We start from the raw sequence: 16,020 nt of genomic DNA, 5'->3' as shown, positions 1-16,020 counted from the left end.
CACCCACCTCAGAGCCCCTCGTGCCGGGCGCCTGGAGACCCCCACCCACCTCAGAGCCCCTCGTGCCGGGCGCCTGGAGACCCCCACCCACCTCAGAGCCCCTCGTGCCGGGCGCCTGGAGACCCCCACCCACCTCACAGCCCCTCGTGCCGGGCGCCTGGAGACCCCCACCCACCTCAGAGCCCCTCGTGCAGGGTGTCTGGAGACCCCCCCACCCAGATCAGGGCCCCTCGTGCCAGTTCTTTGCAGACCCAATAGGAGACAGTCTCTGCCCATAGACGCCACAGTCTGAATGCACCAGACAGACAAAGGGCCATTCACCCCATTTTTTCAGCTGGAGAACTGAGACCCCGTGACTCGCCCAGGGTCACCCTGCGAGTCAGTGGCAGAGCTGGGCATTAAACCCAGAGCTCCTGGCCCAGGGCCCTTAACCACTAGCCCCCTGGGCTCCTTCATCTTCTTTCCCCAGGTCCCCCCTCCCCGACTCCCCCTGGGCATCTCTCTGCGGCATGGGCCTCCCTGCCCAGACCAGCTTCCCCAGCCCCCCTGCCAGGGGCGTGTGGGCACAAAGCCCTCGCCCCCCTGCGCTATAGGCAGATCAGGTGCGTGCTGTTCTGGGCTGTGGCCGCTAGGGGGCAGCAGGCAGGCTGATGGGATACCTGTAACCTGCAAGGGGTCCAGAGGCCTACCCCCGGCCGGTGGGGCAAGGGGAGCTGGCTGAGGACACGACCCCCTCACTGATCGCGGTGTCTCAGGAGACCCCCCCCCCCTTCTGCCAAGGCTGCGGCACTGGTGGGGCAGGGGAAGGGCCATGCGGCACGGCCATCATTGCAGGGGCTGGAGCAGGGGGCTGGGAGTCAGGCCGCCGGGGCTCAATCCTCATCTCATAGGGCGCCGGGGTCGCCAGTGGTACGGGCAGAAGGCGCTAACCCGCAGCAGGCCAAGGCTGCATTTCGCCTTGCGCGTGGGCTGGGCTGTGTCCTGGCTGCCGAGTCCCCTTGGCATTGCTCACTCGATGCCCCACTTCTCAGCCACTGCACCAGGGCCTTTCTGAGGGCAGACACCCGCTCGGGGTCACCGCCCGCTGGTCATGGCTAGTGCCCTGTTCCTTGGGTGTCACTGACGCAGGCCCCATGGGTGGGGATGGCGCCCACTGCTGGGAGCAGGCCCCTGGGAGTCAGTGGCATGAGAGCCTGGATGGGGGGATCACACCCCAGCCTCTGTCTGTTTTTCGGGCACGTGCCAATTAGGGCCCTGGGGCCATAGGGTGCCGAGGGGGGGAAGCGCCAGGCTCAGCAGAGGAAGCAAGTCCCGTGGGTTGCTGGGCTCACCGAAAAGCTCCCGGGCCACCAAAGCGCCAAGCTTCAGAAAACTCGCTTGCGTTCCGCAAAACCGCCCCCAACCCTTGGTATAAACAAGTGAGTGACCCACAGCTGTGCACACGCCCCCCTATGGGGCACACACACCACACAGGAGCACACATGCAGAGCTATGGGCACCCACTCTCCCAAAGCCGGTTCTGGCTCCCAGTGCAGCCCTCAGAACTTACATTGGGTGCAGGGGTCGTGGTCTCTGGCCCACACACCAGGCTCCTGTGTTAGCCGGCATGTGTACAGGGAAAGCACACTAATGGGAGAGGCCACGACTTTGGCCCCGGGGGCGGGGGTGCTGGAGCTGGTCCCTGTCAGCCGCTCGCCCTGCCCTGCATCATCCTGTGCTCTAAGCATGGTGGGTCCTGAGCCCTCGCTGGGCTGGGCAGCTCACCGTGTCATGGGTCCAAGCCCTCAGTATTGCAGCACAAAAGCAGACCTGCCAAACCCAGGGAGGAAACGCAGAAATTGGGCTTGTTTCTGGCTTAATTGGCTTGTGAGCTGCTTGTTGGCTAGTTTTTGGCTTGTAGCTCGTTTGGCTCATAGCTTGTTGCTTTTTTTTTTTTTTTTTTTGATCGGCTCCCAGCAAGCAGGGGCAAGGTGGGGAGAGAGTCAGGGGTGCAGCGGGCCCAGCCCAGTCCCAGACTGCAGGCCGGGGGGATCTAGTCACATAGAGTGTTGGGGTTCTTAGGGACTGGCTTGTTCTGAAAAGGGATTCGCTTGATTTTTGGCATATTGTGAAAGTCGGGGGGCTTATTTACCAGCTGTGCACCAAAGGCTGGCCCCAGCTCGAGGGGCGTTGCGCTCACTGCTGTCTCCCAGAGGGCTGGGCTGCTCATCCCCATCTTTCTGGGAGGGAAGGCCCTGGCGCAGACCTGGAAGGGGGAGCGTTCGAGTCGGGCCTGAGCAGAGCCTCAAGGGCAGTGCGGGAGACGAGGGAGCGCGGGGCTCAGGGAGGGGAGAAGCAGGCACATGGGACATCATCCCCCATTCTGCATCCTGGGCTGGAACCCTCAGGTTTGGGTCAAGAATCTCTTTCCCATCCTGGGGGGGGGGGGAAATAGACAGACCCAGCCCTGTCCCCCCTCCCCCACCGAGCCCTCTCCCATACACTGCTGCAGCCCCAGGGAGGCTGTGAAGAGATAACAGTGGGTAAAGGGCCCGGTTTCTCCTGCCCCTGGCCAGGAACCATCCCACAAGGGTTCATTGCTTTGGAGCTGTGCAGGCCCAACGTGAGACCTGCTCCTCAGGGGGGCCAAGCCCCCACTGCTCCTGGCTGCAGATGGGGGGGGGGCTCAGCCAGGCCCCGCCAGTGGCCGCTGTGGAAAGCAGGGGGGCCCTATTCTGTAGCAAACCACGCACTGGAGCTCAGGGCAGTCGAGAGGCCCTAGCATCCCGTCGGGGGCTGGAGACCGTAGGGCTCGGGGGCGGGGGAACGGGGCACTTCTCAGTGAGCCCCGTGGTCAGAGCCACACAACACAGTTCAGGAAATCGATCCACCTCCCACAGCAGGGACTGTGGGCGTCTGAAAAAATATCCAGCCACAGCAGGGTTAAAAAGTCACAGCACAAAATGATTTTATTCTGTAAACCATCTGTTATGGAGGGTCTCTGGCACCCCCTCCTTTAAGCATTGCAGCATGGCTAGGGAACAAAGCCTCCCTCCCCCACCCCCGACATGTCTCTGCAGAACAAGAGGACACAGTGAGCAGCAATTCTGAGGGAGACGCAGCCTGCAGGGTGCCCCATGGCACCGAGAGGGGCAGGGCAGTGGGAACTGGCTTTGGGACGGGAGACAGGTGCTCCCCAAGCAAGGACACAGCCAGCCACTCCAGAGCCAACCCCCTAAACACCACCATTAAGGGCCCCAAGGCAAAGGCCAACAGGGAGGCGGGTGGAAGAGGGCTCAGAGCAACCACTCCACACCCCTGGGCCTGGTGGCTGGTGCTGGGGAGGGGAGGGAGACTCACGCCCTCACTCCATAGCGCTCCGCTCTGGCGGGGTGAGGAGTGCCGCTGAGAGGCTGACGGGCCAATCAGGCCTTGAGAAGATCCTCAGAGCTCCATGAAGGATGGGGGGGGGGGAGCCCAGAGCCAAAGAGGAGGAACAAGACCCTGCCATGCACAAAATCCCCGAACGCCTGCTGTGAAACTCCCCCCACCCCCAAAGCAGGGATCCTCCTTCCCCTCAGCGGCTTGTCCCCTGGAGCCGCATGGCCTGGCTGCTAACCCAGCAGGGACGGAGATTTCGGCATCCCGCTGCCCCCAGCCAGGCTGAGCGTACTGGGGCCCGTGGTGTGTGTGTGGTGGTGGCGGGTAGCAGCTCCTCCTTGCAATGTCCAGGCACTGGAGACAGGAGCCAAGCTCTCTCCTCACTGACGCTTCTTGATCCCGTCCTGGCCGGTGGGAGCAGCTGGCTGGAAGAAGCCGGGGTTGTGAAGGCAGCGGTAGGCGAGGAGGTGCGGGCCCAGCGCGTAGAGGACGTTGGTGAGGAGGAAGACCCACCAGACCTCCTCCGGGGTGCGGTAGGGATAGGGGGTGCGGTGGTGCAGGGAGGAGCCCACGTGGGAGAACTGGGCCTGAAATGCACAAGAAGGGCAGGGTGACGGGAGACGCTGCCCACGGCACCTGCCCCGTAAGCCCCCCCGCCAGCCCCTCCCTCTGCAGTGAGTGGGAAGCCCTGGCTGGTGGGGCCCCAGCCCCACAGAGGGGAAGTGACTTGGCTACGGAGCAGTCAGCGGGCGCCAGCGGATAGTGCTGGCTCCCACCCATGTGCAGGCCCCAGGTTCGAGAGGACGGCTGATGGGAAAGCACCTTCGATTCTATTGCACCATGGAGAAATCGCCAGCAGAACTCACGTCCGCAAGACTGCAAGGGCCAGACGCTCCCACCTCAGCCCCAGCAACCCGCCCAAACAACGGGGGCGGCTTCTCACCCGGCTTGCACCCGGCAGCTCCACCGCGAACAACGGGGGCAGGGGCAGATTCTCCACTTAGAGCAACAGGGGTTGTGAGGGCTGATCTCCTTTCAAGGCCTGGCCCCAGTTCCCCACCCCTGCAGCCCAAGTGTCACAAGTGGGTGAGACCCTGTTATGCATAAATCCTGCAGGGCCAAGAGCTAGGGATTAAAGAGGGTAAGCGCCATCCTCATGCTCCAGGGCGTATAAGTGCATCAGCAGCTGAGGTCAGGAAGGAATTGCCTTGGGAAGATAATGGTACACAGCCAGGCACACAACGGGGTTTGTCCCCTGACGAATCCAGCACTGGTCCCTGTTGGGCCAAGGGGTTGGGGCTAGCCGGCCCCGGGGCTACGCTGGGGCAGCCTTGCTCATGCTGATAGCAGGGCTGCGTGTTCCCCCGTTCCCTATTGATAGCTACACGGGGCGCTGGCTCAAGTCTATTTCTGTGAAACTAATCCACGTCCGCCATTAACATCCGTTGAGAGAGTAATTATCAGGCTCTGCTCGTTGCCATAGAAACTGCTCCACATGCAAACCAGGGACGAGGGAATCGTGAGAGGTCAGAACACGCTTGTCCAGGAGCCTCGTGCAGGGGCACTGGCCTAGTGACACACCGGCCCTTTGATGTGCTAGCTCTGCGATGCAATGGCTCCCGCCTACAGAGACAGCTCGGTGCATTGCTCTCGCTGAACCACGGAGCGTGGCTAGCTAGTAGGTAGGCGGCTCGGTACAGTCCTGTGCCAGCCTGGGGGAGGTGTGTAAAGGCTGCTGGGACCGTGGCCCGAAACCTGGGCCTCCCCCGAGACACTGGCTCGAGGAAAGATCTGGGAAGCTGGCACTGAGAGCTGGGTCTGCGACTCCATCTCAGTGGCTTCTCGCCACATCTCCGAAGAGGGGCTGAGTGGAACACCGCGGGGAGGGGGAATGGTAAGTTTCAGAGCAAACTCCCGCTGTGCTTTGAGCAGAGAGCGATTTCCAGGTGTAAACGGGCCGGCTGTGGTTCCAGATCATCGCGTCCCCAGGTCTGTCCCCTCCCACACCCACAGAGATCAGCGCAGAACCCCAGGCAGGAGTCAAACGTCCCTGCAACTACGGACAAAATAAGAGGGATAAGCCTCATTTTAATCTCCTCCCCCGACCCCAGAGCTGGAGCCCTTGTGCGGCTCAGCAGTGAGGAGAGGCTGGATTACCAGCCTCTGTGGGAACCTGGTGGTCAGGGGCTGAGCCCTCCCCTTGCCCCTCCCCTCGCTTTACATCAGACTGAGTTAAAGAAAAAAAAAAAACCCTCAGGACACCTGGGTTCTATTCCTAGCTCCGCCGCAGACTGGCTGGGTGGCCTTGGCCCAGTCACCCGCCACCCCCTCCCATCTCTCCCTAAACTGTGAGCACCTGGGGGCAGGGACTGTGTCTCACTCTCTGTCGATGAAGCACCAGCAGAACGGGGCCCTGTTCTCATCCGCGGCCTCTACCGCAATACACCTAACAACAGGCCCAGGGTCTGCTGTGCCCCAGGGAAATCCCAGCCCCGGCCCCTCGTTACCTGCGCTACGGCTCCAGCAAACACCAGGGCCCAGTCGGGCAGCCACGTGCAGCCAGGCCGCAGGAGCCCGTAAATGCCAAGGCAGAAGAACGGGAGGACGTAGAACATGTAGACCAGCATCTGGGAGCAAAGGGAGAGAGGTCAGCACAGGCCTGAGCAGGGCGCTGCCGGGGCAAACTGTGAGCACAGGGCAGGGGCTGGGAGACAAGGAAGCGAGTCCAAGAACAGAGCGGGGGCTGGACCAGAACCCTGGATGCAAAACTGCCCTGCGCTTGCAGGAGTGCCCAGCGGGATGCTCCAGCTCTCAGGCCCCCAGAATCCCCAATGTTCCCAGGCAGTTAAAATAAATGAATAAGCAGCACCCTCTCCTAAGGGATTTAGGTGCACAAGTCTATACACTCCAGCATCCCACGGCGCTTTATAGAGCCTCCCCCTGAATCTCTCTGGGCCTGAATTCCCGGCCTCCGCACTCACCTGCACTTTGGGGTAGGCGACGGGGTCGCGCAGGTATGGCTCGTACTGGTAAATGTAGTCGAAGCAGGAATCGGACGGACAGTCCAGGACCACCTGGAGACACAAGCGGAGTGCCTGGGAAAGCCAGCTCTGATCCCCCGCCACCGACCCCTCACCCAGTTGCCCCCAGGAGATACAGAGTGCATGGGACAGCCAGATCTGACAGCCCAGGGCCATTCCCCACCCCCACATCAACCCCGTGCCCAGCTGCCCCTGTGCGATAAGCAGAGTGCATGGGAGATCTGGCCCCTGTCCCTGCCCCTCCCACTCACAGACTTTAAGGCCAGAAGGGACCATGATGATCATCTAGTCTGACCTGCTGCACATCGCAGGCCCCCGACCCCCCCCTTCCCTGTAATGGAGCCGACCCTCTGGCGGAGTCACCGACTGGCCAGCCCTTACCAGCCCTCTGAAGAAGGTGAACGTCGCAGCCACCAGTAGGAACAGGATCAAGCCCACGTCCAGGGGCCGCTGATATAGACTCCTCTGCTGCTCCGCCGCAACCTGAACACGAGCGGCCGCAGTGGGTGTCAGGGACTGGGACGCTGGCCCTTTAAGTGGCAAACTTGAACGGGCTAAATTTCAAAAGCCAGTTCCCTTTGCCTCCCCCTGGCTGGGCAGAAACCTCGATCCAGAGCCAGCAGCCCCAGGGGCGTCCCATCTCCTCCCTTTCAATGGTGGATCCATTCCCAGCCTCAGAACAGTCTGCTTTTAAACGGGCAGCGAGAACCTCCTGCCAGGTCTGCTCCGGTTACTGAGGTTTCCAGAGAGGGGCCCAGCTCCGCAGGAAGGGAGGGGGGATGAGGATGGACGGGGCTGCGTTCATCCCCCACTCAGATGCAAAAACCCTTTTTAAATTAAAGTCCCTTAAAAGAATAAAAGGGGGGGCGGTCCCCCCGCCCCCCAGACCAGTGGGTTAAGGACAAAGGGATCTGCAGCCATCCCTAGACAGGGCAATCAGACGTGCCCAGGGCCCTGCTCCCGTCCATGGTGCAATGGACTCACACCTACAGCTCGGCGTGGGCTCTAGAGAACAGGACCGGAATGGGAGGCAGGAGACCTGGTTTCTGTTCAGTGATCCTGGGCCCGTCAGCTTGGAGCAGGGCCTGTCTCTCACCGTGTCTGTGCAGCGCCCGGCACAACGGGCACCGGAAGACGCCCCCAGGCCTAATGGTGCCAAAGCAGCACCTCTGCTCAGCTAGCAAAGGGAGCGGACGAGCCTGAGCGGGTGAGACACCCACCAACCAGCAGGGGGCAGCAGCGCACAGACACATTCACAGGTGGAGAGTTTGGACTAGGGTGACCAGATGTACCTATTGTATTTTCCACTGCATGCATCCGATGAAGTGGGTTTGAGCCCACAAAAGCTTATGCCCAAATAAATTTGTTAGTCTCTAAGGTGCCACAAGGACTCCTGTTCGTTTTACTATAGGAACAGTCCCAATATTTGGGGCTTTTTCTTATATAGGCACCTATTACCCCCCACTCTAGTTTGTACCTGGCACCAAAAGCAACTGCATTTTGCCATCCCGCCAGCCTGGCAAAAGGGTGCCAGCTGTGCATGTGATGAGGGATGGGTAAGGGATCAGGGGCAATTCCTGCCGGGTTTGCTCACCAAACCCCAGCCTCCAAAACGGGGTTTTTCCCAAACAACGGTGTAAAATACAGGGCTGGAATATGGGAAAAAACAATCAGCGGATTGAAACCTAACCAAGCCCTTAGCTCGTATGGAGGCCAGTGGTGGAGAAGGGGTACCCAGCTCTAGGAACAGCACCCCAATGCTCTGTAATGATCCCAAGGGGCCAGCAGCTCTGTCTCGGCCCCAGTGGAAGACGTCGCCTGCAGACTCCCTAGCCACAGGCAGGGGGTTGGCTCCGCACAGGCCCAGGGCATCCCGTGCCCAGTCACCAAGACCTGCATGCCTCTCGCAGGCCACCTGCCCCAGCTGGGACCCCCAGCCTGCCGACCCGCCTACCTTCTCAGCAGTGCAGCAGGGAAGGGGTTTTGGCTGGCTGAAGAGTCTCATCCCAGCCCAGACTGGGATCAGGATGTAGGGCACGTTGAGCAGGAAGGAGGGGCGGATCTCGGAGCTGTACTTCCCTAAGAGAGAAGAGTCCCCAGTTGTGCATGCAGCAAGACCAGCCCTAGAGACCGGTGCCTTTGGTTAACCCCATGGAGAGCGCGTAGCAACGCCCCACTCCTCCCACATCCTCCCTGCACCATTCCACCCTGACGGGATGGGAGAAGAGGGTTCCTGTCCCACGCACACCCGGGCTTCTCTGCCACCAAGGGGGCCTGTTAGTGCCGGTTTTAGTGAGGCACGCTGGACTTGAACCCGCAGCTCTGGGGTGTGTCCCTGCAGAAGCAGAGCGGAGCATGGGCAACGTGGGAAGGACACAGACCGACCCCCCCGAGACCAGAGCTCATAGCAGAGAGTAGCTCCCCAGGGCTTGTTCCTGGCAGGCCCCCCTTACCTAACATGTTCCCAGGCAGGAAGACGACAATGCTCATCATCAGGGAGCCCAGCCAGTAGAGACCCAGGGTCCTGTAGTTCTTCCTGGGGAGACAGTGGAAATTCAACACCCTCTTGGGGCTCAGATCAGCCTTTCCCACCTCACCCCATCACTCAACCCCTGCTGCGTTCATAGGTTTCTTCCCCTCGCCTGCTCTCCCGGGTTAGTGGCAAGGTGGGGTCAGCCCTGCCACGTCACAGCGTGTGGGTTCAGATGAGCACTCCGCCACCCCAGAGCAGCCTCCCCTCCAACAGCCGCTCCTCCCTAGCAGCATACCAGCACCAGAAGGGGACTGCTACCCTGCCTGGCCTCCCACCACCCAGAGCGCCCTGGCTGCAGGTCCCCACCACCCGTGAATTCTTCCTCACATTGGCTCCTGGCGCTGCTCATTGCTCACAGGGCTGCTACCAACTGGGCAGGGCACATCCATGCCCGGAGACTCCCTCGCTCCCCCTGGGAGGACCTGGGCTGCTGCCCTGTACTGACCGGAGCTCCCCACTGCCCCTGCACTAGCATCAGATGCCAAGAGGGCTGGAGTTCAGGTCGGTTACTCAGCCCGGCTCTCCGTGCCCATGGCCGGGAGGTCCCTCGAGAACAGGACCACACAGGAGATTTCTGCGGCTTCTAATCCTGGCTGGGACCTTGTGCAAAATACTACGGGACGGTTGACTATGGTTCCCCTAGCGCCCCCACTTGGCCCCCTCCCCAGACTGTTCCAGCAAAAAGCAACCCCCACTCTCCTCCGCCCACCGCTTGGAAGCAGCCACGCAACGCCCAGGGAATGAACCGGAGATCCGAATCGCCTACAGTGTCAGTCCCCTCTTACCTTTGTGTGATGGCTACGATCATGGCGAGGTAGAGCAGGTAGTGCACGATGCCGTCCCAGTAACAGATCATGATGCCGTAAGCCGTGCGTAGGTACGGCTCGCCCTGCCCACCAGAAAGGCATCAAGTTACTTCCCCAGCTGGGCATGACGACGCAGGCTTCAGAGCTGGACCCGCTCAGCCCAAGGCCCACATGTGCCTGCCCCCATCTGGTTGCTCTACCCAGGGGCCAGTGCCGGGCATGGGGAGCTGCGGGGGGCTTAGGAGACGGAGCTGTGCCACAGCTCGTTTAAAGGAACAAGGGCTCAGATCTCCACCGCGGTTGCTTAGACCTGTGCCAATGAGCGCAGCGTGGCTTTAACCCCCCTTTGCACCGGGAGAAGGGCCTGCCCGCAGGGGAGCAGGCCCATGGTGTTTGTAAGGGAGCAGGGATGGGATGCTATGGGGTCTGGCCAGGGCAGCGTGATGTTCTGGGAATCTTGGGCGCGTGATGGCAGCCGGGGTGGTACCTCCTTCATGTAGAACTCCATGAAGCCGCTGATGTAGCCATCCTCCTCCAGTGAGATGATCAGGTCGATGACGGAGGTGAAAGAGAACACCGTGAACACTGCAGGCGGGGAGAGAGGGAGGCAGGCTCACCTCTGTAGGGGGCCCCGAGCCACCTCCCTGCCAGGCTGCCCTGGGCCCCCCAAACACACAGGCCTCTCCCCAGCTCAGAGGGGACCTGCACGTGCAGTGAGAGGTCCCAGCCTCACCTGTCAGCTGGGGAATTCTCCGCTCCCCAGAGCATAAGAGGCACAGGGGGGGCAGGCACGGGGTCTCTGGCTGAGTCCATCCCGCTTGTGGGGTTCAGCCCTGGACCTGTCCTCGATGCCCTTCGGTGGGAGACTGGCAATGGAGACCCCGTCCAACCTTCCCCCCCCACCCCCCGGCCTCTCGACGCTCCCTGCGCAGGCTGAGGCCAGTGTGTGCCAGCTGATGTGATGTTTTTGCCAGGCAGGCACCTTTCGCTTGGGGACTGAGCTGGGCCCCCCGCCCCGCCCACGGGCTGCCTGACGGCCGTCACATGAGAGCAGCCTCCAGTCACTGGCAGCCAGGGCTAGATCTGGGCCACCGTGCACCATCCAGACCCACCAGCACCTTCCCTGACGCGGCTTCAATCCCCCTGAACCTCCCCCACCCACCTGCCACCTACAGAGACCCAGCGCTCCTCCAACCACATTGGCTTGCTGCCTCTCTTGCCCAGGTAGGTGAACAGGAGCCAGGAGGGGGTCACTAAGTAGGGCCCGCCCCCGCCGAGACTCACCGTAGAAGAGGGGATCCTGGGAATGGCTCCCTTCGCCCAGGAGATACACCATGCAGAACAGAACCAGCAACACCAGCGCCCCCGTCACCGCGATAGCCACTGGGCTGTAATACACACCGGCAAGGGACAGGTCAGACTCTCGCAGCATGACGCAAGAGGCTGCTGAGGGCAGGGCAAACCCCCTGCCCAGCCTCTGGCCTGATTAACTGTCCCGTCCCCCCTTATCACCGCGCTCGGGGCATGGAGCCCATCCGCAGAGGAGACTGAAGACCGTGGATGGAGTCAATGGGAGTTTGGCCATTGAGTTCAATGGGGCCAGGCTTCCCCCCGCCCGCTTCATGCCTCAGTTTCCACCAGTTGCCACGACCCTGTTGGCCGAGCGGGGAAGAGGCCACAGCCTGGGTTCTGATCTCACTCACCCCAGCTGAATTCCGAGGGGTTGCTCTAGATTTGTACCCGTGATAGTCAGCAGAATCTGAACCCTGCACCCCCTCCTGTTCCGTGGCCCTGGTAACAAGCAGGGCCCTGTGGCTTAGCAGATGGCACTTTTGGGGGGGCTCATACAGGCACAGGCACAAGATCTGGTGAGCAATTTTGGGCACCCAACTTGAGACATCTTAAAGGGGCCTGCGTTTCAGAGGGTCGGTGCCCAGCACTGTCTGACCAGCTGGCCCCTTTAACATGCTGGGATCAGACTGATTTGACAATCTTAGCCCCAGTGCCCCTGTTCCCCCCATCACAGCCCTTTTACAGTTGGTCTGGCGGGTCAGCTGATGTAAATCCGGGGAGCCCCATTGACTTCAGTGCAGCAATGCCGCTTTACCCCAGCTAAGGATTTGACCCCAAACAGCTAGAACATCAGCAGGGATATTTTAACCTTAGCTGGATTTGAATCTTCAGTATTTTAAACCAGAGGCAGGACTTGTCAGCGCCAGGAACCAGCCACCCTCCCGGGTTTACACCCCCCTCCCCTTTCATCATACAGCACATTGCCAGGGAAAGACAGGCCAGCGCCTGGCAGACCCGGTTCAAACCGCAGACTGACTGCCCAGGCTCTCGATCTGCGTGCTGTTCCCTGCACGCCGGCAGGTTTCACACGCCTCGCCCAGGCAAGGGCACCTGGGGAGCTAATTAATGGCCTGGCACTTTGCTGTCTAGCAGCCCCCGGCTTGCCCGGCTGACGTTGGGGGCAAGAGGTCAAAGGTGAGGTATTGCCGCCTTCGAAGGGTTTCAGCGAAGGGCTGGGGACGTGTAGGAACGGCAGCACCAGCAGGGAGAGCGCAGTGGACGCATGCTCGGGCTGCTGTAAAGCCCTCTAAGGACACACACGTCCAGCAAAGCCCTGGGCTCCCCCAAATCAGTCCAGGCTGTAAGGGGGCCTCCCAGCTTTCCGGGAGCAGGAGGGAGGGGGACAGCAATCGGCCATCCCATGGCAACGCGTTTCTAGTCCTAACCAAGCTGACTCCTCCCCAGAGCTCTGCGCTGCATCATGAACCGGGCAGCATGGCCCCCGCGGAGCAGAGAGGGGACGGCATCACGCGTATTGCACACAGGCACTGAAGCAGGGAAAAGGCTTTGCTGGATGAATGCGGCTATGAAGGCAAATGCAGGGCTCATTCCCTGGCTAGTGCCCTTGGCCCGGGGTCTAAGGGCACCTGGCAGAGAACAGCTTCCCCTAGGGAGATTTGCCCCTTCCCTGAGGCTGCTGTAACTCGCCCCAGGGGCCAGGCAGAGCCCCAGGAGGTGGGGACCCCAGGGGTGACTTAGAGCCCCCCTCCCCACCAACCCAGCCCCAAGTGCAGGAACCATGGACCCAAGGGTGAGGCCTCAGCTCTCGGGGGTCCAGTGGTGCCTGGACCCCCAATAAAGTACAACTGTCCGTCCGGGATCCCTTGGGCAAACCCCCTGGGCGAAGCTCCCAGCTGGGACCCTGCGTAACACTGCCGCTTTGGGTGGAGGGTGGGGACTCTGTAGAAAGCAAAGGATTCTCATGCTGCCTGGGGTTTTGCTTTTGGAAGGGGGGGGCAGGAGGGGTTTTGCCAACACCAGCCGCTGGATGCAGCAGGGTTCAAAGTACAGCCAACCTACGTGCCGGGGCAGGCCGAAGGCCGAGCCCTCAGGCTGAGCAGAGCACACGGCAGCATCCAGGAGGCAGGGCAGGTCCGACCAGACCAGAGCCAGGCACACTGAGTTCAAACGCTCTCAGCAAGGGCCTGACCCAACATCCCCTGCCGTCAGAGGGAGTCCTGCCTGTCTGCTGACTTTGTGGGGTTGGGCGGGACCCTGGGTGGGGAAATACCCCCAACATACAGGGTGCTAGGAACAAGCAGAGGTTTACAGTGACGTAACCCCCATCAACCCATCCAACTTTGCTCTTCTCGGAGCCAGTGACCCCTTTGCTCCCGTGGGAACCGGACAGAGCTCTGCTCGGTGACAAGGGGCTTTGTGATGAATCCGAGGCGATTCCATCACTTGGGAGAGGAAAACAGGAGTAGAGAGAGAACCATAGGTCCATGTCGATTATTATTTATATTATGGTAGCACCTAGAAGCCCTAGCCAAGATCTGGGCACTGCAGAGACACATAAGGGATGGTTCCTGCCCCAAAGAGCCTACAGTCTAAGTAGACAGGGCAAAGGGTGGTTGGGGAAACTGAGGCACAAAGAAGGGAAATGACTTGCCCAAGGTCTGACATAACTGAGCATGGAGGGAAATGACAGGCACTGTCTCCTCCTGAAATTCAGACCCTGCATCACAACAGGGGCTGCTTCGAGAAGTCTCCTGCACAAGTACAAAGATAGGGGCCCGTCTCCCAACCGTCCAGGCCATTGTTACAATGGGCAAAATGCCAAGGCAGGTGCCACATGCTGGGTTTTATTCTGAAATGTCATTTTAGTTGAAATCATGAAGATTTTGATCTCCCTTCTCAGAGGTGGCGCTGCCATCACATCTGAATATGGATGGCCATTAGCTGCTCCGCGATGATCAGAGACCAGGTACACCGATTAGAAAGCGAATCTATAATGAGGGGAAAGATATTGCAAATTTGTGCTAGGACAGAGGGTACGTTGTAGGGAAATCCATCCTGAGCTCTCTTCTCTTCTTCCAAGAAGCAATTTCATTCCTAGTAAGAGCTACAGGACCAGCACGGCTCCTACTTTTGCTTTGTGAGCGATAAAGCTGAACATATCAAGGCATTTTCCACGAAAGCCTTTAACCCTGCTGCAAAAACAAAGTGAAAGCCATGGCTAATCCTGGCATTCAACAGGCGGCGTTAACACCTTACGCTCCACAAGTATCACCCATCAGCCAGGGGGCTCATCTGCAGCCCACAGACTGCAAGGCAGCAGAGGACAACCTGAGTTCAGCAGGGCGGAGGGTCCCCCCACCCCAGCGCATACAGACGAGTGGAAGTCAGGCTAAAATCCTGGGGTGGGCACTAGTCTCTGGGTCTATGGAAAGCAGCCACGCGCCAGGATTGCAAGAGGCGGGGAACAGTCTGTGTCTGGCCTTAAAAGGTGACCCCCAAAATACCAGTGATGGGGGAGAGGTGAGCAAGTGTTGTCTAAAGTGCCTCGCAGAGGCTACCCCGCCACTGTCGTTATTGCCAGTAATTACAACAACACCCACAGGGCCCCCAAGAGATCAGGGCCCCGTTGCGCCAGGCGCTGCACAGACCGACTAGACCCTGGGCCAAAGCGCTCACAATCCCACTAGCTCGCCCGGGAGGCGCAGCTTGCGCACAGCGCGCAGGGAGCGCAGCGCAGCGCAGCGCAGGCCGGATACTTACTGCGCCAAGGCAGCGACGCAGTTCAGCGCGTAGGACACAGGGAAGGCGGCGAGGGACAGGCCGACGGCCCCCGGGACCGCGGGCAGCTGCATCGCGAAGGGGCCCCGCTGCTGTTCCGCGGCCAGCGGCCTCCCACCCCTGCTCCCCGCTGGGGCCAGAGGGAAGCGGACCCACGTCCCCCGCAAGCGCCCGGGCCGGTCCGTCGCCCCGAATCCAGCCCAGCCCGCAGCGCACGATCCCCGGCCCCCATGCAAAGGTCGCAGACTTTCGTCCCCGGCGCCACTCGCTCGTGCCCAGCCTGAGTCAACACGGCCCGCTCCCGGGTGGAGCTGCTGGCCCAGAGGCGGAGCCGGAGCCTTTGCCCCGCCCGCCGCTTTGCAGACTCTGCCCGGGAAGTTTTCAGGAACAGATCAAGACTGAGAGGCTCCTTCCTGCCCCCGGGTAGAGCCAGGCGCTGGGACTCCTGGGCTCTACCCCCCGTCTGCACTGGCGCCTTAGACAAGCCAAGTTAGCCTGTGTCCCCCGCCCGGGCCTGGCCTGCTGGACCATTCAAACCGGGCTGCCTGGCGGTTCAGCCAAGTGCTTGAGCAGCATTGGGAAGACAAGGGCTATCAGAGGGGGAGCTGTGTTAGTCTGAATCTGTGAAAAGCAGCAGAGGGTCCTGGGGCACCTTTGAGACTAACAGCAGTATTGGGAGCATAAGCGTTCGTGTTCTGAAGAAGTGAGGTTCTTACCCACGAAAGCTTATGCTCCCAATACTTCTGTTAGTCTCAAAGGTGCCACAGGACCCTCAAGGGCTATCAAGTCAGCGGGAAACCTGCCGGCCTCCTTCGCCAGCTCCTGCGACCACCCCCCCCGGGAGCAGGCAAAAACACAACCCCGGGCAGGCCCCTGCCACCGCCTGGCTCCAACTCACCAGGGGCCCACCCACCCTCCGCTGCACTCAGAGCCAGCCGGGTTATGTCTCAGTTTCAGTTGCAGAGAAGTTTATATCTGGTTAGCAACAGCCCATAGCCCACCGCTGCCCTGTCCTCACATCCTGCTGGTTAGGGTGACCAGATGTCTGGATTTTATAGGGACAGTCCTGATATTTGGGGCTTTTTCTTATATAGGCACCGATTACCCCCCACTCCGGTCCCGATTTTTCACATTTGCCGTCTGGTCACCCTACTGCTGGTACTGACACCGTCTCCAGTGGCAGTTAGAG

The 16,020-nt window shown here is 60.7% G+C and overlaps 1 protein-coding gene across 1 annotated transcript; it reads right to left on the bottom strand.

Annotated features, from left to right (window-relative positions):
• Window positions 1-2,922: 2,922 nt before the first annotated feature.
• TM6SF2 (transmembrane 6 superfamily member 2) lies at window positions 2,923-15,155 on the bottom strand. Its single transcript, XM_054013688.1, has 10 exons — window positions 14,814-15,155; window positions 11,025-11,128; window positions 10,228-10,325; window positions 9,720-9,823; window positions 8,855-8,937; window positions 8,356-8,480; window positions 6,783-6,884; window positions 6,342-6,434; window positions 5,868-5,987; window positions 2,923-3,947 (listed from the first exon to the last, which is right to left on the bottom strand). The coding sequence occupies exons 1-10, from the start codon at window positions 14,903-14,905 to the stop codon at window positions 3,741-3,743; spliced, it is 1,128 nt and encodes a 375-aa protein (XP_053869663.1). The 5' UTR covers window positions 14,906-15,155; the 3' UTR covers window positions 2,923-3,740.
• Window positions 15,156-16,020: the final 865 nt, after the last annotated feature.

Source organism: Malaclemys terrapin, chromosome 24, assembly GCF_027887155.1.
Source record: "Malaclemys terrapin pileata isolate rMalTer1 chromosome 24, rMalTer1.hap1, whole genome shotgun sequence".
Taxonomy (NCBI): Eukaryota; Metazoa; Chordata; order Testudines; family Emydidae; genus Malaclemys; species Malaclemys terrapin.
Note: the sequence above shows the minus strand (reverse complement) of the source record. Positions and strands in the feature narration are given on the sequence as shown.

What these genes read in the sequence shown, in the direction of transcription:
- TM6SF2 (XM_054013688.1), bottom strand. Translation starts at nt 14,905, where the DNA reads ATGCAGCTGCCCGCGGTCCCGGGGGCCGTCGGCCTGTCCCTCGCCGCC. An exon ending in TCGCCTACCCCAAAGTGCAG is followed by an intron (nt 5,988 to 6,341) that starts GTGAGTGCGGAG and finishes CTTTGCTCCCAG; the next exon opens with ATGCTGGTCTACATGTTCTA. An exon ending in TTGCTGGAGCCGTAGCGCAG is followed by an intron (nt 3,948 to 5,867) that starts GTAACGAGGGGC and finishes TGTGCATTTCAG; the next exon opens with GCCCAGTTCTCCCACGTGGG.